Source organism: Muscardinus avellanarius, assembly GCF_963383645.1.
Source record: "Muscardinus avellanarius genome assembly, chromosome: 4".
Taxonomy (NCBI): Eukaryota; Metazoa; Chordata; class Mammalia; order Rodentia; family Gliridae; genus Muscardinus; species Muscardinus avellanarius.
In genome coordinates, this window is record NC_137789.1 from 80,241,655 (window position 1) to 80,265,191 (window position 23,537).

The following is a 23,537-nucleotide window of genomic DNA, read 5'->3' on the forward strand; positions in this document are numbered from 1 at the left end:
TTTTAAAATCCCATCTGGGATGGGGATGTAGCCCAGTAGTAGAGCACCTTCCTAGCATGCTCAAGGCTTAAGGCCCTGGGTTCAATCCTTACAACTAAAAAAAAATTAAAAAATAAGAACATATGCAATCAATTAAATGTTTTCTTCTTGCCATAGTTTCTCAATTCCTAAATACGGTGTTGTCAATACCTATTGCATATTATCAATTATCACTGGAGTACTGGAGTGCCTCTTAGATCTACAATCTTTAAACACACTCTTTTACATATGGCTTGGCATTTTCTCCCTCAAGTCTTAGACCCCTTTCCCACAGCAGAAATACTCCAGAACTTTAAGAATCTCCTTCAGCCTTCTTACATAGTGCCAGAGTAAATGTGACCCTATATTCTTTCCAAAATCCTTGGAAAATACTGTCATATTTATATCCACAACCACTTCTGAACTGAAATCTTTTTGCTGTTCTCATGTTGCAGTCTGAGGTGGTTTTGCTGAACTCAAGCCTTTTCTTTTAACCCTGATAAAGATTCCTGAGATGAGTATCTTCACTTTCAAATTTGTTTACAAGGCAGCTTTACTTGTGTCCTTACTCAGAATAGGATGGGCAGCTTCTTTAAGGTCTGGCACAGTCAACACCTGAGGAAATGTCTTTTCATTGATTCATATTTGTACTTGATTTTGTACTATGTTTGCTTTAAAGCTAGTTACAGATAATCCGCAGAAAAAAATCAAGCAACAAGCGAAGAGTATTTATTGTATCTGTATAACCATATGCAAATTATGGAGAAGCCCTGCCCTCTAAGGTAGATCACAACTACTTTATTGAAATAAAGCTACAGGCTCTGTTCATACTCCGGAAAAAGGCTCCCAGAGGTGTGTTTTGAAATGGCTAGTTGTCTTTTCTCCCATTCCTCGATAACCTGAGAGTGATGGGAAGACATGGCCACTGTGGCTTCATTTCAGACATCTCTAAGGTACAAAGGGAAATTCCACTTAAATATCCGCCTAGTACTCAGTGGCCTTTTCTGCTTAGAGAGCAGCTGGAGGTCTCCCACAATGTTTCTAAAACCCAAACATCACCCGGCAAACTAATGAAGGTAGCTCAGCCCCCCGCCCCCTTCCAGGGAGCCGGCACCCCGCCCCCGGCCTCTCGCCCCGCCCTGGGAGGGCTGCGTGGCCCCGCCCCGCCAGCTCGCCCCGCCCCAGCCTCTCGCCACGCCCCTGGAGGGCTGCGTGGCCCCGCCCCAGCCTCTTGCCACGCCCCCAGCCTCCCGCCACGCCACGCCCAGTCCGCGTAACCCGGATACGCCCCGGCGCTCCCCTTTCACCTCGCGCCGCGGCGGACGTGGACGCCGTCCCTGCCGGCCGTCCCTGCCGGCCGGCCCGAGCGGGCAGCGCGGCCTGGGAGCGGGCGCGCCGGGCCGCGGGGTGTGCGCGGAGGCGGCGATGGGGCGCGCGGGCGCGGGGGAGCGGAGGCCAGTGTAGCCGCGGCGCCTGTCCCGGTCCCCGAGCGCGGCGGCGCGGGCGCGGGGAGGCCTGAGAGGCCGCGGCCGCTCGCCCGCGCCATGGCGCCCATGGGCATCCGCCTGTCCCCGCTGGGGGTGGCCGTGTTCTGCCTGCTGGGGCTCGGCGTGCTCTACCACCTCTACTCGGGGTTCCTGGCCGGCCGCTTCAGCCTCTTCGGCGTGGGCGGCGAGCCGGGCGGCGGCGTGGCGGGGCCCGCGGCCGCGGCCGACGGAGGCACGGTGGACCTGCGCGAGATGCTGGCGGTGTCGGTGCTGGCGGCCGCGCGCGGCGGCGAGGAGGTGAGGCGCGTCCGCGAGAGCAACGTCCTCCACGAGAAGTCCAAGGGGAAGACGCGCGAGGGGGCCGAGGACAAGATGACCAGCGGCGACGTGCTGTCCAACCGCAAGATGTTCTACCTGCTCAAGACCGCCTTCCCCAGCGTGCAGGTGGGTGCGCGAGCCCGGCTTCGGGGAGGCTGGCACGTGTTGCCGCCGCGGGCACTCCCAACACACCAGGTCCTGCAGCCTCCGGCTCCCATTTTGCAGATTTGAAAGCTGAGATGCTGAAGTTAAGGCGTGCAAAGTCAAGTAAATGGTTACATGCGGGAGGTGGACTCAGGACCTAGAGACCTGGGTTCTTGGGTGGGTTCTGATACCAAAAAGCTCAGAAGGTGGACTGCAGCATTGCTTCAGTCTCTTCTGTAAATGAAAAAGGATTGGACTAGAACCCCTCGGGCCTGTGTTCTGCCTTGATTTCTTTACAAGAAGGGTTATGACAGGAGTACTAGTTTTCTGATACATTGGCTGGTAGCGAACTAGAAGATCAAGAACTGTATATCTTGTACCCCATTAAGTTGTATGACTACAATGCAGCAATAAAAAAGTTAAAAACAAAACAAAAAAAAAACAGAAGTCCCTAGGAGAGCTGTTAGTATGCAGAGCATTGGGACGCAGGGGTACATATACTCATAAATTACTCTAGGCGTCATTTATGAGGACCTTTTTAATGGTACATAGTTTTGGAGCCCTTCAAGAAAGTATTTGGAAATACATATTCCTTTAGCTGTATATCCTACCTGACACTTAAAGATTCATTATTTACACCAGAGAATAAAAATTGATTTAACATTTACCTTTTCTTCTGGTAGGTTTGTGAGGGAGTTGATATTTTCTTAAGGAAATCTAGACATTTTGGGTTTGTTAATACTTTTGGGATTCTTTATTTCGGTGGAACTGGTATTGAATTAAATATATTGTGAAGCTTTTCTGAATTCATTTTAGTTCTAGAGAAAAGAGTTAAAGATTATAAGTGTATGTCTCATTTAACAGTAGCACTTGGCTACTAGAAAGATAAATTTTCAGTAAAATTGTATTAATTTAGCAGTGATAATTAAACTCAGGATTCCTTGGGACTTTTTACTATTGTTTTTGGAAGAGTTAGAGTATTGTCATTGTAGAATTGTATATCTTACATAACTCTCCTTCTAGTCTTTCATATTACTGCTTTGGTTTTCTTTATCCCCTCTTCTTCCCCTGCCTGCCTGCTTTTTTCTTTAAAAATTTTCCCCTATAAAACATTAGGTTTTATGTCAGGAACTGCTGGATGCCAGATGTAATTGACTTAGAATTTTTTTCAAATGTCTACTCAAAACCCTATTTCCACTTTTTCTTTTGCCCTATTAGACTTTATCTCCATATATAATACCTTATTTGCATCTAGGTGTAAGATGTGCTTGTGAGATGTCTTTCTGTCTTTTCCAAAACACACATGCTTCCTAAGAGTTTATAGAAAAAACAGGAGTTTCAGAGAAGTTCTTGTATGATAGTTAAAACAGTACTAACAGTGACCACTTACTCAGTGTATTTGGTGTCCAGATACTGTCTACACAGGACTTCATTTGATCTTCACAGCAACTTTAGTAAGTAAATTTTATTTATGCCCACTCTACAGGTGGAAAATCTGAGGCTCATAACATTCCCTTCCATGGCCTGTATGAATTATCTAATTCTTCATTTTGGCTAGATGTGTAAGTGGCTTCTTAAAATTTATATTATGACATCCTGGGGAAGAAACAACTATAGAAGCTTACAGACAGTAATAGTGAAATACAAAAAGCAGAGTCGAAAAAATTTTAAAAAGCATAAAGTCAGAAGTATCTTAAGCATTGAAAACACTGTGTGTGTACATGTGTCGCACTTACATTGTCACTTATTAGCAAGCAACAAAGGAATGAATGGCATAAACAAAACTTCTGGATTTGCAGATGTAAAAGCCTCTGCCTAATAAAGAAAATCACTATTTTCTTATCCTTATTTGTACATCTTTAGTGAGTTGGGTTTTTTTTTTTTTTGCGCTTGATTGGTGAAATAGAGGTGGTTGTGTTCAGTTATAACAGTTGTCATATTGAGCTATATCCCCTTTAAATCGTATTTTATTAGACTAGAGGCCAAATGTTCCAGCCATTTGAGTAGAGTTTGAGTAGAGATGATTTTTTTTTTCTGCTTGTCCCTTCCCTTCCACAGTATGCAGAAGCACAGTCCTAAAACGTTGTTTTTAAAGCCTCACCCCAAATTTTGTGGAAAGAAATTTAAATTATATCCCCAGCAGTTTACTTGCTAATGAAAAATGACCATTGAGAAGCTGCATCTACTTTATTTTTTCTTTTTTAATTTTGTCTAAAGGTCTGAGCTTTCCTTTCTAGTGTTCCTGCCTCAGTAAAAGAATATACCAGGAGTCATTCCAGAGCACTCTATTGGAGAAACTTTTGTCCTTCAAGGGACAAGGGACATTTGGCAACATCTGGAGACATTTTCGGTTTTCACAATGAGGAGTGGAGTGCCACTGGCATTGAATGAGTATAGAGAGTAAACATCCTCCATACTACAAGACATCCTACAAGTCAGTTCTTTAATTATCTTGCCCAAGTTGCCAGTTGATACCTAGGTTGACATACTACTCCAGAAAAATGTGTGCCAAACCAATATGACTCCTTTGTCATAGGCTTGCTAGATTTCCTTTTTTCTTGAGCCTTTCTCAAGTTAGGGATCTTGGGAGAGTCCTTGACTTATAGATGGGAGTTAAATTGATCCCTTTCATCAGAAGTATTCTCTGTTAGAAGTTGAGAAAATAATAAAGCACAGTTACACTTGCTTTATCATCTTGTTTGACCACCAGCATAGGTGATCTTGGCCAATCATTTAACAACTTTGAGCCAATTTCCTCTTATGTAAAGTCAGGATAACTAATAATTGTGCCAACATAAGCAATACAGGGAGAGAACTCTAGTTCAAAGGAGCAGGCCCAAGAGATGGTAGCATGGCAAATTCAAGTACTCTGATGAACTTGAATGAAATTCTCTGGAGGAAATTAGATAGGCCTGTGCTAGATTATATTCCAGGCTGAAATGAGTTTGGACCTGATCTCTAAATTATTGCTGTTGTATAGAAAGAAGGCTTCGTCTTCTTGAGGCTTACAATTTACCATACTTTGGGCTTTGAACATTTTTTTTTAGAAGCCTTCTAGGATAGACCATGTGAGAGATGAGGTCCAGAACTCAGGCAATGGGAAAGTTATGCTTGACTTGCTTGAAGCTGGGTGTGGTGGCTCACGCTTATAATCCCAGTACTTGGGAGGTTAAGACAGATGTATTGAAGGTTCTCTGCCAGCTCCAGCTACTTAGTGAGGCCCTCTATAATCTAGTTAAACCCTATTTCAAAATAATAAAATAAATATATAGGACTGGGCTTGTAGTTCGGAGGCAGAATGTCCTTGGATTCAATCCCCAGTACTGAGGGGAGGAAAAATCACACAGCTAGAAAATAATCATAGAAATTCACATAATAGTCTGAGAATCATTTCAGGTCTGATTATGCACATAAGCAGTATAGGAGGTGTAACAAAAATGTACTCTTAACTGGTATTTTGAATGAATGAAAACACTCAGTAAATCCTTGGAGAATCCTTTAGATGAGAGTCAAGTAGGTACTGAGAAACAGGTTTGGAGGCTTTTTCAGATGAGATATGATATGTTTTGAATTGGAGTTGTGGTTATAGAGGGAATGGATATGGAAGAATATGAAAGAATTTTAGGGATTTGTTAAAAAAAACTCTAGCTGGGAGGCTGAGACAGGAGAATCATGGTTTGAAGACAGCCTCAGCTATTTAGACCTCATTTCAAAATAAAGATCAAATAGGGCTGGGAGGTGTAGTTCAGAAGTAGAATGTCCCTGCGTTCCATTCGCAGTACTGCCAAAAAAAAAAAAAAAAAAATCTTTTACAGTTGGTGTTTTGTTGGTAGCAAAGGGGAATGGATGAGAGATTATGAGTTCCTTTTTAAAATGGTGTTAGAGATATCCTTGATGTGTCCAAGGGGACAAGGAGGCAATTGAATATGTGGGTCTGAAGCTATGAAGAAAATGTCTGAATTGGAAATAAAAACTTGTAAGTCATCAGTGTTGCAGAGTTAACTGAAACTGATTGTGGACAGGATTGTTAAGGGAGAGACTATGGTGTGAAGGGGAAGATTGGGGCTTTGGACCAAGGATAGTGAAGACTAAAAAGTCATTTAACAAGAATAGTAGCAGCTAGCCTTCATTAAATGCTTACTCTGCAGTTAAGAACTGTACTGAGTTTGTTTTACCTTTTCTATTTTATTGGTTCTCCTTAAGAATCCTATAAGAAAGTATATTTATTTTTCTACCAATGAAGAGGTAACTACCGCAAAGAAAGGTTGGGTGACTAGTATAAGTCGGTCACATACCAAATAAATCAAACAGCTGGAATTTGAAAGTAGGCAGCTCAGTCTCTTAATCATGCTTCTATATGTTGGTCATTGATAACTTTTGTGAAAGCTGACTCTGTGACATGATGGGGTAGAGTGACTTTATTTTTATATATACATCTATTGTCAGGCAGAAGAAGTGGTGAATTCTCTTTTCCTCTCTCTTGTTCTATTCTGACCCTCAAAGGATTGAATAATGCCCACTCACATTAGGGAGGGTGAACTACTGAGTCTACTCATTCTGATGCTAATCTCATCCAGAAATACACACCCATAAATAATGTTTATCCACATATCTAGGTACCCCATGTCCTATGAAGCTGACATTAAAAAAATACCACCACAAATACTGTGTGATAGGCATTATGTGAGGTGTTATATCCAAAAACCTATTAGGGTATAATCCTTGAGAATTGCAGGATATAGTTGATTCTTTCTATAAGCATTAACCAAAAGTCCCTCCAGTGCCAAATTGACTGAACTGTAAATAGCATTATGTTTTGGTCTTTGTCAATACTGATGAATTGTTTCCTTCCTGGAGCCCAGGATACTAGCCTAGCTTTGATATATGTATGTGGGTATATCTGTGGTAATATGTACATGTATGTCTATATGCACATATAATTAAGATATTTAAATAAAGAAATTCACCTTAACCATTGTATTCAATCAGTATTCAATTAATCACTGACTCCTGACTTGGCTGGTGGCTGTGTTAACTTAGAGTTACTTTTCATATAGATAAAACATTTTCCATTTTTAGAATTAAGGACCACCCTTACTAATCTGTACCTGTTCTCATCTTCCTTAAGCAGTGTTTCTTCTTCAAACTTACTCCTGCCTTTCTTAATTTTTGCCTTTTTATATTCCCCCTACTTTCCAATTTTAAAATAATTTTCCTCAAAGTTGCTGATCCAAAGTTGGGATTTAGAGAAAGAGAAGCAAACTAATATTGAATTACTCATATATGGATTTCTTCTGCCTCTTAAACTGATTGAGAGTGTGAACTTTGATATAAAAGAAAAAATGCATTAGTCAGGAAAAACAGAGTAAGCAATGCTGTATTAGCTCACCTCCATGGAATGATTCTAAGACCTGGCTGATTCGTACATGTATGATTCTGTCAGTCAACATGGCAAGAAAAGAGAAGAGATTGGAGAACCAAACAGAGCATTTCTTTTCCTTGCCACAGCCATGAATTTGAATTTATGTATTTTTTATCATATTTCATACATATATACCTTTGTCCATATTTCACTGACCAGAACTCCTGTCATGAGCCTCTGACTGCAAGAGAGGTAGAAAGTATAGTCTCCCTTATGTTTAGGAAGGAAATGAACCTGGTAAAATTATAGCTAACAAAGAATATGAGACTATTTTGACAGTTGCCGGGTATAGATGGAAACTATAAGATGAGCTGTTATGGTTATAGCCCAGGGTCATTTTTGCAGTTTTCTGATTTCTAGAAGCTTTTTATGTTACCCTGCTAAAATTTTGTAGATTCTTGAAAGCTGCATTTTTTTCTTCTCACATTAATGGCTCCTTTGGAAGTGGGCCAGGCTTCATTATCTTCAGTAATGAAATATTTATTGAGCACCTACTTTGGTGTAGGCAGTAAGGATGAGGCTATAGTAATGAAACAAAATTTGCCCTTCTAGTTATAAAAGTTATGTCCTAGCTGATGAAGATAGGTAAGTAAACAAGGGAACAATAAGGTCATTTTAGGTACTGATAGAGCTTTGAAGAAAATGGGGTCATGTGGGAGATTGTCCTGGAGCTCCTCCTCTCTGGTAGCCAGGGAAGGCTTTTCTGAGGTAGTTATTTGAATTAAGACCTTGATTAAATATAAGTAGGCCACCATGCAGAGATCTGGGGAAAGTATGTTTTGCAGAAGAGTACAGCAAGTACAAAGGTCTTAGAAGCTGGGACCATAGAGGACTCCTAGGTCTGGAGTGAAGTAAATAAGTGTGCAAGTAGAGAACGGTACTGGAGATTATGTACTGCCATCAGATCATATAGAATATACCATGTAGAGCATGGTAGGGAATCTAGATTTTTCTCTGCATGTTGAGAGCATTTATACAATTTTTTTTTTTTTGAGGTATTGGGGATGGAACCCAGGGACATTCTACCTCTTAGCTATACTCCCAGCCCTATTTTTTATTCTTTATTTTGAAACAGGGTATCACTGAGCTGCAAAGGGCCTCACTAAGTAGCTGAGGCTGTCTGTGAACCCTGATCCTCCTGTCTGAGCCTCCCAAGTGCTGGGATTACAAAGTGTGAGCCACCACACCCTGCTCATTGTACAATTTTTAAGTCGGAGTAACATGACCCAATTTTGGAAGATAGCAAGTTGCATGATTGAGAAGGGAAGTTCTGTAAAGGTACTGACTTTGTCTGTTTTGTTCATTATTGTAGTCTAATGCCCCAGTTTAAAGTATGGTAGTCATTAAATAGTTGTTGAATTAATACAGAATAGAAAACAAGAATAATCAAAGAGGAATCCAAGTGCAAGACAGATTCTAGTGGATTAATGTAATATTTCCTTGATAGACTTGTTACATATACTTAAAATTGGGATGTAGAATTTTTAGGTCTTACTGAGAGATCAGATATTAAATATGGAAAATGAGTCAGGTGTGGTGGTGCACGCTGGTAATTTCAGCATTCTGGGGGCTGAGACGGAGGATCAGAGGATTTTTTTTATTCTTTAATTTAAAACAGGGTCTCACTGAGTTGTAAAGGGCCTCAGTAAGTAGCTGAGGCTGCTTGCAAACCAGGATCCTCCTGTCTTGGTCTCCCAAATGCTGGGGTTACAAGCCTGTGCCACCACGCCCAGCTGCTAGCGCATATTTAGTTAAAAGTACTTGAAGTTGACTTGAACTCTAGGCAAAAATCTTAGTCATAAATCTCAATAGTTACTTGTCAGGCACCGCCATTTTTGTAAACTATGATGTTCATGACCCATTAACTACTTTAAATTTTCTGGGAGACATTTTTTTATTTGTTTATTTTTAAGTTTATTTCTTGTATGGTGGTGTTGCTACATTCATCATCCTGACCTAGCCTAGCATTTTCATCAAAAGAGTGTGGGATCTGCTGAGCAGTGTCTCACATCTCTAATCCCAGTACTTGAGAGGCTGAGACAGGAGGATTGAAGGTTTGAGACCACTAAACCCTTTATTTATTTATTTATTTATTTATTTATTTATTTTTGGTGGTACTGGGGTTCCTGGAAACCCTTCCTCCGGGCTACACCCCCAGACCTATATTTTTATATTTTTTATTTGGAAACAGGGTCTCTTTAAGCCAGCAAGGCTGGCTTCGAACCTGTGCGATCCTCCTGTCTTCACCTCCCAAGCACGGGGATTAGAAGCGTGCGCCACCACTCCTGGCTTATTTATTTATTTTTGCGGTACTGAGAGTGAGACCCAGACTAGACCATATTTCAAAATGGATGGATGGATGGGAGGGGCTTGAAAGTAGAATGTTCCTGGGCTCAATAACCAGTACCAGAAAAAAAGTATGAGCTCTGAAGTCAGAATGCTTCACCATTGTCTTACTGTGTTAATTCTTCTTTTTTTTTCTTAATTTTTTTTGCGGGTCTAGGGATGGAACCCAAAGGCATTTGACCTCTGAGCTACACCCCCTGCCCTATTTTTTATTCTTTATTTTGAAACAGGGTCTCACTAAGTTGCAGAGGGCCTAAGTAGCTGAGGTTTTCCGTGAACCATGATCCTCTGGTCTCAATCTCTAGGAATGCTGGGATTACAAGCCTGCACCACCACACCCGGCTTAATTATTCTAACATTAAACTAAGTCTTTATATCTGGTAGGGAAAGTCCTCTCACCATGATACTCCTTTTCTTTCTTTCTCGCTCTCTCTTTCTCTCTCTCTCTTCCTCCTTCCCTCCCTCTCTCCCTCTCTCTCTCTTTCTCTCTGCCTCCCCCTCCAAAATACTGTGCTCTTTTGGCTGCTTACTATATAAAGTTTAGAAATGCTTTGTCCAATTTTTAAGTGAAAAAGCTAGGGATTTGGGTTGAAATTCCATTTTTTGATAGGATTGACATCTTTACTATTTTTAAGTCCTTTTAGCCATTAAAATGGGGTTTCTCTTTATGTAGTCTTGCTCTTTCTCTTTCATTCTTTCTTTATTTCTTGGGTTAAACACAGAGGCATTCTACTGCTGAGCTATATTTCTAGTCCCGGCCCTATTTTATTTTTTATTTTGAAACAGAGTCTCACTAGGTTGCTGAGACTGTTTTCCTGTCTTGGCTTCTGAAGTACTGGGGTTACAAGCTTGTGCCACCATGCCTTGCAATAGATTTTTATTAATGTCTTTTTTATTTTTTATTTTTTTCAGTACTGGGGATGGAACCCAGGGGCATTCTACCTCTGAGTGACACCCCCAGCCCTATTTTTTATTCTTTATTTTGAGTTGCAAAGGGCCTCACCAAATAGCTGAGGCTGGCTTCAAACCTGAGCAATCCTCCTGTCTCAGCCTCCCAGATGCTGGGATTACTAATGTGCATCACCACGCCTGGCTTCATTTATGCCTTTTAAAATTTAATTTTTTTCATATGTCTTTTACTTTATTTCTGTTTTAATGCTTTTCTTTTTTAGTTACATATTTGTTGCTGATATATCAAAATGTAGTTTTATAAGTATTTACCTTATATCTAGCAGCTTTTTGACATTCTGTTATTTTGTAAATTATCTCAGGTTTTTTGCTATTTTCACAGTTCTCAGTACTAGCATATTTATGGTTTTATTTCTTTCTAACATGCCCCTTTCCTACCATCTTCAGCTTACTGCAATGTTTAGGACCCTGTGAACATTGTTAATAGAGGTTATGAGGGAAGGCAACTGACTATGTTGTGGCCTGCAAGATTCTTAACCATGTGGCTTCCATTGCTCTCTGACCTCATGTCTGGTCCTTTTCTTCTTAGCTGACTCTTCCCTAGCTTTGCTTTCCTCCTTGCTGCCCTGTGAACATGCCAAGATAATCCCATCTCAGGGTCTTTGTTATTCCATGGGCTAGAATGCACGTCCCCTAGATGCCCTGAGAGCCTTTTAGGTCTTCACTCAAATAGAACCTTTTTCACTGAAGGCTTCTATGGCTACCCTTTAAAAATATATATTGTAGCAGTTTATGCATCATATAGTTTGTCCATTTCAAGTGTATAATTTAGTAGTTTTTAAATGCCAATTTGTCATCATTAATCAGTTTTACAATATTTTTTTTATAACCCTAGTAGTATCCCTGTGACCATTTACTGTTCTTATACCCACCCCTTGCCTGCTAATCTTTCTTCCGTCTCTGTAGATTTGCCTACATTGGACATTTTACATTGATGGCATCATATAGATTATGATATCTTTGCCTTCTTTCACAAAGCAGGGAGTTCATCTTTGTTCTAGCCTGAATCAGTACTTCATTCCAATTCATCCTGCTTATAGCTGGATAACTTTCTATTTTATAGATATATCACTGTGTATTTATGTATTCATCAATTGATCGATAGTAGGTAGTTTCTTCTAGCCATCTGATTTTAAAGAGTAACTTTTTCTTCCCTCTCCGTCAACACATTTCCTGTCCTTCTCTGCTTTATTTTCTCCTTTTTACAATATCCAGCATACTACATGTTGTACTGAATGCTTTGCTTATGTATCTTGCTTACTGTTTTCTCCCCTAGATTCTGAGTTTCATAGGGGCAGAGATTTTTGTCCCATATTGATTTCTGTTTTATCTTTAGGTCCTGAAACTATGTCTGGCATAAAGCTGGCAGTCAGTAAGCATTTGATGAATTAATAAAATACTAAGTGAATGGATAAAATGGATGTTTTCTGTGCTCTGTACTGAGAAATATTTTATGATTTAAGTGGTTTAATGTTTCTAGACTGTTACTATTTTTAATCTCCTTTGTGACAATTCATGAACTTTCAGGGCACCTTCCATAGATTGCTGAAGATTTGTCCCCAGAACAAATAATTATCCAGTGCAAACTGTTAGTAGTGCCAAGGCTAAGAAATCTCATTTTTAAGGAATCTAGTACATTCTTAATAGTACTACATAGATAAATGACGGTTTACAAAAATATTTCTAAAGACATATCTTTGTATAAACATTTATATGTATACATATGTATGATATATATACATATACATACACAGACATATACACACATACATATGTGTGATATATCTCATCTCCTCACTCCACATGCTTACTTATCTGTATGGTCTGCTTTTGTATATTTTAATTTTGTTCCTCAAAATGCTAGCTTATTTTCTGTCTCATAATTTTTAGGATTACTTTTCCATATAGGATAAAGGTATATTTTAGGTGATCGCTGTTCTAGGATATTTTATCTTTTAGCATTTCTAATTTCTTATTTTGAAGGCATATTGCATTTTGAAATACATTGTCACTTTTCTTCCATTCTATTTACTTCTCATTATACTTGCTTATGTTTCATGTTTCAGAATATTACCTACCTTCATATTTTAGGTCTTTTTAATATAAATCATCAGTAAGCTTTAAATAGCTTGTTTGATGTTTAGTTTCTGTACCTTTGAATTTTCTGTCTTAACAAAACTTTGCTTAAATATAGGTTGGTAAGTATTTAAAGGCAAGATATCCTGGCTTTTTTTTTTTTTTTTTTTTTTTCAGGTCTGGGAATGGAACCCAGGGGCATTTGACCTCCGAGCTATACCCCCTGCCCTATTTTTTCTTCTTTATTTTGAAACAGGGTCTCACTGAGTTGCAGAGGGCCTCACTAAATAGCTGAGGCAGCCTCCCGAATGCTGGGATTACAAGCGTGTGCCACCACGCCTGGCTTAGCGATTTCTTTTATAATCTATTTTTATCTTGTTACACGTACCTTAATAGACAAATATAAGAATTTATTTAATAACAATTTATGTGATTTTTGTCCATAATTTGTTGTCGCTCTGGTTTTATTAGGTAGTAATATTGTTCTCATTTTTTTTTAACTGTCAACTATTTTTGTGCAGATAAATACTGAGGAACATGTGGATGCAACTGATAAAGAGGTTATCTTATGGGATCATAAGATTCCTGAGGATATCCTGAAAGAAATCACTACCCCTAAAGAGGTACCAGCAGAAAGTGTTACTGTCTGGATTGACCCACTTGATGCTACACAGGAATATACAGGTGATTTTAAAATTGACCTTCACCTTTAGATTGTCATTGTATACTAGAGAACCAGAACCAAGGCAAGAGGTATATATGTAATGGAAGATATGGAAGATATCTTCCAAATTTTGTAACTTTAAGATAAGAAAACTGGGTTAGTGCAGTGATATATGGAACATTTGAACTAGATGGATGATCTCAACCTTTTTTATTTTTTACTCCAAATCTATATTGTAGCATATACCTCTAGGTGATACTAGCTTACTCAGAATAAGTGGCTCACTGATTCTTCAGTAAAGGAGCATTTCTAACAGTAGCAGCAAAATAGTTTCTATTGGACACCTATTACTGAAGTATTATTATTATTTTTTGAAGTACTGGGGATGGAACCCAGGAACATTCTACCTCCAAGCTATACCTCCAGCCCATTTTTTATTCTTTAGTTTGAAACAGGGTCTCACTGAGTTGCAGAGGGCCTAAGTAGCTGAGGCTGTCTGTAAACCATGATCTTCCTGTCTCAGCTTCCCAAATGCTGGGATTACAAGCATGTGCCACTACACCCAACTTATTGAGGTATTATTGAGGAAATTTATTTTGCCAGGATGAGATATTTAGAATTGGGGTTCACTGCGTGTGCATCTATTTGACCTTGGTTTTAAAAACAGTAAATCTAATTACTCAGAAAGCAAGTAAGATGCAAAATAGAACCCCTTCTCCTCTTTTTTTTTTTTTTTTAAATTTTAACCTAGTGTTAGCTCAGCTTCATTTCTCTATTTTTTATCAGGCCTTATTTCTTACCCAGAGATATCTAATTCCTATTAAAAGTTATTTTAATTTATACTAAAGATGAGTAATTAATTATTGTCTGTATTATATAGATGAGAAAACTGAATGTAAGTATTTTGTCCCAAAACATGCAGCAAATAAAATGGTGAGCTGGGAGATTAACACAGGTAATCTGGGTTTAGAACCAAAACTCTTACCTACTCCTACAGATGGCCCTTATTCCTATCTGTTTTCTTTAGGGAATTGTTATCTTTGAAAGTCATATCATGTCTATAAATTTTTAATGAAACATAATATTGTATCCTGAATTTATGCATAGCACTTAAAAATTATGTATTTATTTGTTTTTTTCCTTGTAGAGGATCTTCGACAATACGTCACTACTATGGTGTGTGTGGCTGTAAATGGTAAACCTGTACTAGGAGTTATACATAAGCCATTTTCTGAATATACAGGTATGAAATGTATAGCTTTCAAGAGTTAATGTTATTGAACTGTTTGTCTCTACTACTTGCTGTTGTGTTAGGGTCTCATCAGTAGCTCAGTAATTACTGAAGTATGTCTCCTTGCCTGTCACACCCCTTCACTGGATATAGTGAGGATTTATAATTAAAATTGATAACATATGAAAAAACATGGCTTCCTAAACTATGTTTTAATGGGCTGGACACTGTGGGATGGAAAAAAGATTCCTAGTGTATTGAGGGATATCATTGGACACAGATGCAACCTAGTGGTTGGGGTTCTCTTGCTGAAGCTGGGGGGTGAGGCTCAGGACTCTTGCATTGTGAATTTTGTGGTCCACTCTAGAGTTGCCATAGCCAAATCTGTTGTGGTGGTGGGGAGTTTGTGTTTAAGGGCTGTGCCACCTCAACATCAAAAATGAAATGTCACTCTAAAAGTTGAAGAGTTGGGAAAATCCTTTACAACTCCTTCAGACCCTTTGTCCCCCACTTCTTGATGCTCTCATATTAGTTGGCTTATAGCAGAAGGTGGGACAGGTCAGTGATGGTCAGGTTGGAAGTGAGAAGGTATGGAACACCATGCTAGTCGATAGAATATTTTGGTAGCAGTTATGGTGTGAACTACAATGTTTACCATGACATCATCAGCTGTCATGCTGGAGTTGGGAGGGAAACAGTTGGTATGAGCAGTATTACTGAAGCCTGAAGGGAATTGTCAGATCTTTAATTGATAACTCCCATCATCACAGGGGAAAAATTATGGCTCTTTGGCTCCACCTTTCTCTAAAATGCTAAGGGCGATTTTTTTGTTTTTGTTTTTTGTTTTTGTTTTTTGTTTTGTTTTGGCAGTACTGGGGAAGGAACCCCAGGGTATTGTACCTCTGAGCTACATCCCCAGCCCTATTTTTAGTCTTTTTATTGTGAAACAGGGTCTTACTGAGTTGCAAAGGGCCTTGCTAAGTAGCTGAGGCTGTTCATGAACTGCTATCCTCCAGTCTCCGCCTCCCAAATGCTGGGATTATAAGCGTGCGTCACCATGCTCAGCTAAAATGTAAGGTGTTTTATGGTGACAGCATCCACTTTACCAGTATTGAAAACAGCTCTGATGACTAGGGAGAGTGGACTATATAATGTCATTTCCAAAGGACTACATTACACCCACCCTTGTATTAGTTTCCTAGGGCTGCCACAATTAAAAATTACCAACTCTGTGTATTGAAAAACAGTAATATATTCCAGTACTGGAGGCCAGAGGTCCAAAATTGGGACTGGTGTTGGTAGAACCATGTTTTCTCTGAAACCTGTAAGGAACACTCCTTCCATGTTTTTTTCCAACTTAAGATAGTTTTAGTTCATGGTATCCTTTGACTTGTAACACATCACTCCAGTTTCCACCTCCATTTTCACATGGCATTCTCCCTGCTTTGTGTCATCTCCTTTATTTTTTAATGATACCAGCTGTATTGAACTAAGGGCCCACCCTACACTAGTATTATGTCACCTAAATGAATACATCTGTAGTGACTCTATTTCTAAATAATGTCAGATTCTGAGGTTCTAGGGTTGGGGCTTCCTTATATATTTTTTGGGGGGAGCAATTCAACCTATAATAACCTAAAAAGCTAAGTGATCAGTAGCGTATGCCCTTAAACAAATGAGATTAAGAAACAAAAAAGGTATAGATGCATGTGGGATAAGACATTGTGAAGGAAGAGGCAGAGATTTGAGGAATCCTTGAGTAAGCCAAGGGTTGCCAGCAGTCCTGAGAAGCTAGGAGATAGGTATTCTCCATCTTAGCCTCCAGAAAGAGCCAACACTGACAAGATATTGATTTCAAACATCTGACCTTCAAGAACTAGAGAAGATACATTCCTTTCTATAAGCTACTGAGTTTGTGTAATGTTATAGCAGCCCTAGAAAACCAATTCACTAGGGTGTCCCATACAATTATTTACTATAGCTATCTCTATGGTGGCTCAAGAAGTACAGCTAACTCACAAAAAGACAGAAATAGACAAGTTAAATTTTTATCAGGTATATTTATTTTACTAAACATAGATTCGAAATTCCAGCTGATTTGAAACAGGCTCAACATATTTGTGCTTGGCTCTGCATTTCAAAATCATATCTATTTTATACTATCTAACTTTTATCTCCTTTTTATAATTCATATAGTTATTAAATGTTGACAGTTTGTTAAGCTATCAAAGGTTTATTCCATTGCAGTGATGATGAACCTTAAGATTAGTTATAAATGTGTTTTTAACATCTTCCCTTTATTCCTTAGTGAATTAGTTAACATAACAGGTTAGACTTAAATTTAGGCCACTGTACTACACACCAAAGTACAGGAACTTTGTTTTCTGATTCCTGGTACTTAAGCAATCCAAGGCTATCATGGTAACTCCCTGGGACTAGAAATGCAGGCCTGTTGCTCCTCCTGTATTGCTTTCCTAACACTTGTGGCCCTCCCCAGCATGACTGAGCCATATACCACCAGTGGAGAGGTACAAATGGAGGCCATGCTTATTAAGGGTTTGGCCTGTAAGTCCCATGTGTCACTTCTGACTTCTCACTCATCCTCTTGTTATATCTAGAACCAAGCCACAAGGAAGGCAAAAAAATGTAGTCTTTATTTTCAGTAGCCATTCAGACTTAACATTTAGGGATTCTATCCCTGGAAGAAAATAGAGAAAGAGAATATCAGAGTACAGCTTAGTAGTATTGTACACTTACTCTAGCCTATAAGAGGATTGTTTCTTAAATTAAAACTCCTACTTCCAGAAAAGTAAATAAGACTAAAAAATTAAGTACTTTTCTCAAGGTTAATCAGCTAAATTAGTGGCAGAGTTCATATGCCTAAGAGCATATCACAGGGCTTTCACAATAATAACTTTATAATTCTTAATATTTGTATAGTATGTTAGAGTTTTGCAGTGTACTCTATGTTATTTCATTAAAACCTTTTGATGTAAGTCTATTTGGCAAGGAAAACTTTGCTTTTAATTATTGTTATAGGTACGAAAATGGGCTTAGGAACTTAGGAACTTCTGTCATGAAATCTATATAGTTCAATAGATTCATGTAAGAACTGACCACTTCTTGTAAGTATCTTGCAATTAGTAATTTCAGTTTATAAAGTACATTGTGATACATTTTTATGATGAAATAACTGTAAGGAATATGAAATGGGAATTATAGTCACTTTTTATAATATAAAAAGGCATATAAAGGTTATGTATAGAACCTTTCAAACCTTGTTCTTTGGCATTTTTCTTTCTTTCATTGCCTCTATATCAGTTAGGATTGCATTTAGCTACCTCAAAAAGTCATTTGGGTGATAGTGGTTCAGCAAGTGAAGGTTTTTGTTGTTGTCGTTGTTGTTGTTGTTGTTGTTTTCCCACTTAACAGCAGTTCAAAAAATAGGGATGAGTCAGTGATAACAAGGACTTGACTTCACTTTTCTTGTTGCAAGATAACTTTTTGTTTTTATCCTTGGAAAGATGGATCCCCCAATTTACCCTGACTTACTTTCTACAGGAAAAAGGAAAGAAGGACAGAGTCCTTTGTATCTGGAAAAAATAAAATTGCACCATTAGCTAAAAATGGAGACTGCTACTCCAAAGAGAATTAGGACTTCATAAAGGAAATGAAGAGAAAATTGATACTAGATAGACAAAGAGATTCACATTCTTTGGGCCAGCCTTTGTTTTCATATCTTGTTAATGTTAGAGGGGAAGAATAAAGATAGTAGAATGCCCATTTTCAAAAACCTGTATTCTTTAATAATTATAAACCCTTAAAGAAGCCAAAAGTCTAATGTAGGAAGTTTTTCCAAAAGTGTCCTTTTAAGTTAGCATTATAATGCCTCTTTCTGTGCAGTGACTTGCCCAATGTACAGGAACATAAAAGTGCTTACTAGTCTGTGCATATTCTAAAGGAATCAAAATGTTCATACATAAGTATGGGGTGACATTTCATTTCTAGATAGAAGGTTTGCTTGATGTTGGCCTTCTTTTGGGAATGTTATTTTCAGACCCACACTGTATATTGGTGTTGGCAGAGTACCAATTTTAAAGTAGGCTCTGCTTACTAGAAGTTAGCTGTACCTGACTATAATGGGAACAAGGTATCTTTGTTGATAGCAGCTGGCAAAAAACTGATCAAAATTTTTATGAGACATAATTGTAATTAATTCCTTGACTTTGAAATTCTTAGAGGAAATACTTGTATCATATTTAATGAAGTAAGGGATAAATGTAGAAGTATGATATGTTCACTTAGTGGAAATTTGTAGTGAGTAAATCAACCACTTTAATAGAAATATCAACCACTTCCATTTTTCACTTATTTTTAGCATATCTTACCAATAAAATAAACATTCTATAGGTGCTATTTTACCTTAACACTGTTATTTCCTCCTTACCAATCATTATATTTAAGTAACCTATTGTACCTTTAAAATGTGTTCATATCAGTATTATAAGTGAATGTACTGAGTTTAGACAACATGAAATACATTTTAAAAAATACTGAAGTAGTCTTATATAAAATTACTCTTACATAAATTTATATCTACTGAGATGCAATTTTTATTCTGTTACACAATACTGACCTCTACAGGTACAGAATTGTAAATTTACTTAGTAGATAGAACTGAACATTTTAACAAAGAATTTGATTCTTTTCTTCAATTCTTTTTACTTTTATTATGAATAATTTCAACTGATAACATTTTATATATTTGCTGCTCTTTTGGCTTATATAATCTAAAGGATTAACAAGGATCATAACATTTTACCCCTATATACTTAAATATACAGCTCTAAAAATTAAGGATATTTTCTACATAAAAACAGTTCTGTTATAAAATTAAATTATTTCTTAATGATATCTAATATTCAGATTTCCTCAGTTATTTCCAAATTGGATTTTACAGCTGGTTACTTTTTTTCCAATTATTCATGAGGTGGGACTGATAGGAAAATGGATGAAATTTAGTTTAGGTCTGTTAGCATGAGGAAGGCATCTTAATTGCTGTCGGTTTTTTGTTTTTGTTTTTGTTTTCCTCTCGTTTTCTCTTAGTTGAGGAATGTCCCTTTCCTCAATCCCTTCCTTCTCCTTGGCTCTAATTGCTGACTTCCAAATCTCAGAAGATATCTTAAGTCATCATCTCCCTCCCAGGTGTTCCCAGAACTATACTTTAAGTTCTATGTTTTTTCCAAGCCTTAGTGCTTTGTCGTCACATTTCAGGCCTACTTTCAGTATTTCCCAATTTACATATGGGATCTTTTCATTCTGGGAAGAAATCCTGGCCTGTATTTATCTGAATTCTACCACCATGACGAGCTCAATGAACTCTTGGTACTGCTGTGACGCTCCTGCTTTAATCCCCACTCCTGCGCCTATTCTGCTGATGGTTGATGCTTGTGTTTTCTGCTTTCTCATGCGTATGTGTTTGTAGCTCTCCACTGTTTCCTGCTTACTTTCTAGGGATAGGTCATGGGTGTTTCTATCTGCTGACCATGTCACTTTTTTCAAAGGAGATGTGAGACTAGTCCAGGAGACTGCTATCATCCTTTGGGAATATAGAAAACCTAAACTAATATTTATTTATTATTTATTTATTTACTTACTTACTTACTTACTTACTTTTTGTAGCCAGGAATAAACTAGCCATGGTGACTATTTTATCTTAAAATTAGTCAATAGGCGTAATTCTGAGAAAGTTTGTTTTCTTGAAGTGTGATAGTCAATGAAGAAAATTTCCAACCCAAGAAAAATATCTTAGATCATCTCTTTGACCGCTGCTCACTATCAAACTTCTGTTTTCTAAAATATCCATATAAATACACACACATACATACATGCACACAAACATTTAAACCTAACTCACCTCTTAACCATCTTTTGTTTGTAAAGTCACTCAGGAGATTGAACCAATATGCAAATTAATACAGCTAAATCAGAAGTAGAGATAATAGCATAGGAGAAAAATCAACTTTAAATTTTGAATTATCCAAAGAAGTTATATTTATGTCACATTGGGCTTTCCAAGAATCAGCTTTGAGATAGAGATTAGTATTCCAGATACTTATTAGGAAGTTTTTTGGGATCACATTTGTGACAGGAGGGAAGGAAGCAGGACAGATGCAAGGAGAAGTTGAGTTGCAGGTCAGTCCTACTGGATTCTCAGTCGATAAGACCATGGGGCACTCCAGGGGGATTCTTAAGCCAGATATTTATTACCATTATTCCTGTGTAGGAATACATGGCGTTTTGTTTTTTTATATCTTTATTAGTACATGCCTATTTATTATAAAAGGTAAACACATTAGTTTTTGTACTCAGAAAAAGAAATCAGATACTCTGTTTTAGAAAAAAAAAAAGGTACAAATAATTCTGTAGAATGAAACTTTTTAAGTCATTTGATACTTAGTTCCAAAGAGTATAACCACTGAGAGTTTTAATGGATATTATATTTGCTTTTCAGCATGGGCAATGGTAGATGGTGGTTCAAATGTGAAAGCTCGCCCTTCCTACAATGAGAAGACCCCAAGAATCATTGTGTCTCGCTCCCATTCAGGGATGGTCAAGCAGGTTGCTCTTCAGACATTTGGAAACCAGACTACAATCATCCCAGCTGGTGGTGCTGGTATGTTCCTCCACCTGTGATTCCCAGCAAGTGTTTTCAGCATGGCAAGGCTGTCCTGTTTGTTTGTCTTATGCCTGGGAAGAAAGTGACAAGGAACAGTGTACTTTCGAGGCAGGCTTGGTTTCATTAGTCAACTCTAGGGTAGGATTTCAAAGGCTTTTGACCTTGTCTGAAATACTCTCAACAGTGATTTCTCTTCCTCAAGTACTACAGAAGCATCTTCCCATAAGAGATATACTATTAGTTGTTGCTTTTCATATGATCTGACACTTTTTTAAAAAGTGTTCTATCTGTTCATTGAGAATACTAGGGAAAGAAGGAAAGATCAAGTACTTAAGATGCTTCATGTGGCAGTAGTCATCCTAAGTATTATTATTAGGATGATGAGTTATCACTGAGTCACTGTTAACAGCTCTTAACCCTCAACCAGCATGTCTGGCTTCAACAAGAGTCTAGTGCCAGCTCCCTTTTGGTATATCCCATACTATTGTATTACCTGATTATAGATCAGAGGTCAACCCACTTTATCTAAAACAGACCAGATAGTAATTGTTCTGACATTATGAACCACATACAATTTCTGTTGCATACTATTATTTTTAAACCACTTTAAAATTTTTTTTTTTAGATTTTATTTTTGACATTTGTACAGAAATAGATGGCAACCTGGATTGGGCTCAAGGGATCATTTGATGACTTTTTTTTTTTTTTTTTTCTTGTGGTACTTGGGTTAGAACCCGGGGCATTCTATATCTGAACTACATCCCAGCCCTATTTTTTATGCTTTATTTTGAAGCAGGGTCTCACAGAGTTGCAAAGGGCCTTACTAAGTAGCAGAGGCTGGCTTCAAATTTGCTCAATCCTCCTGTCTCAGCCTCCCAAATGCTGGGATTTTACAAACGTGCACCATCACGCCTGGCTTATTTGATGACTTTCATTGAGTACTCTTTAACACGTCAGAAGTGTTCAAATTCAGGTAAACAGCAAATTGGGTAAGAAAACATTTGTGTTGAAATAGTTTTTTAGCACAGTAACAGTAATAAAGGGAGAGGTGGCGCTAGCTAACTTTTAAGCTTAATAGGTTTAATTTGCCAGTTGCATATATTTACCTTTTTTATATTTACTTACATAAATTTTATATTGACTGCTAGGTTGGTTAGGAAAGGTAATATCCAAAATGTATCTAATAGGTTAGGAATATTCTCGACCCTGCATTCATTTTATTTATTCTTTCCATCTCATTACAAAAAAAGACTTAAGGGGTGGTGGTGGTGGTGGTGGTGGTGGTGGTGGTGGTGGTGGTGGTGGTGGTGGTAGTTTTTTTCTCTTCTTTCATATCAGGCTTGCCCATATGCTTAACCTATGATTGTTTAGCTTCAGTATAATGTCATTTCATAGAAGATGGCACATACTAATGTGTCACTCTATAGAAAACAACTACAAAGAATATTTAGGTAACTTTAATGATACCTTGCACTGTATTTTTGCTCTCTTGAGTTGGATATTTTACTGTTATTTGTAAAAAAATGTTTTTTATTTGGAAATAATTTTAGACTTAGGGAACATTTGAAAAGAAAGTACAGTAAGTTCCTGTAATCATATGCTATCCTTTTTTAACAATATTTTTAGTAGCTAATGTATATACTACATTTAAAAATCTTTCAAACAATAATCTAAAATCTTGTGTTTATCTTTTAGGTTACAAAGTTTTAGCACTCTTGGATGTTCCTGAGAAGAGTCAAGAAAAAGCTGATCTATACATTCATGTGACATACATCAAAAAGTGGGATATATGTGCTGGCAATGCCATTTTAAAAGCCCTTGGTGGGCATATGACTACATTGAGTGGTGAAGAAATCAGTTATACCGGGTCAGATGGCATTGAAGGGGGACTCCTTGCTAGCATCAGAATGAATCACCAAGCACTAGTCAAAAAACTCCCAGATATAGAAAAGACAGGGCATAAATAAGCATAATTGATAATTGAGCGCAACTCTTTCAAAGCTGAAATGTTATCCTTGAAATACTGGAAGCTTCAGAGGATTGGTGAACACTATGCATGGTTAAGGCCATCTCGAACTTTTTTAAGTATTTATGAAGCATCAGAGACTTATTTTCCCTGTAATAGAATGCAAGATCAGGGAAAATGGGTTGCTTCGTGTCTCAAGTATTGTCTTTATTTTTGA

At 37.9% G+C, this 23,537-nt stretch overlaps 1 protein-coding gene across 1 annotated transcript; it reads left to right on the top strand.

Moving 5' to 3' along the window:
• Positions 1 to 1,562: 1,562 nt before the first annotated feature.
• BPNT2 (3'(2'), 5'-bisphosphate nucleotidase 2) lies at positions 1,563 to 23,321 on the top strand (the record flags this gene model as incomplete). The annotated part of the gene is made up of 5 exons (XM_080694573.1): positions 1,563 to 1,949; positions 13,302 to 13,464; positions 14,592 to 14,687; positions 21,190 to 21,351; positions 23,050 to 23,321. 5 exons carry the CDS (start codon positions 1,563 to 1,565, stop codon positions 23,319 to 23,321), a joined length of 1,080 nt encoding a protein of 359 aa, XP_080550699.1.
• Between the last annotated feature and the right edge of the window lie 216 nt (positions 23,322 to 23,537).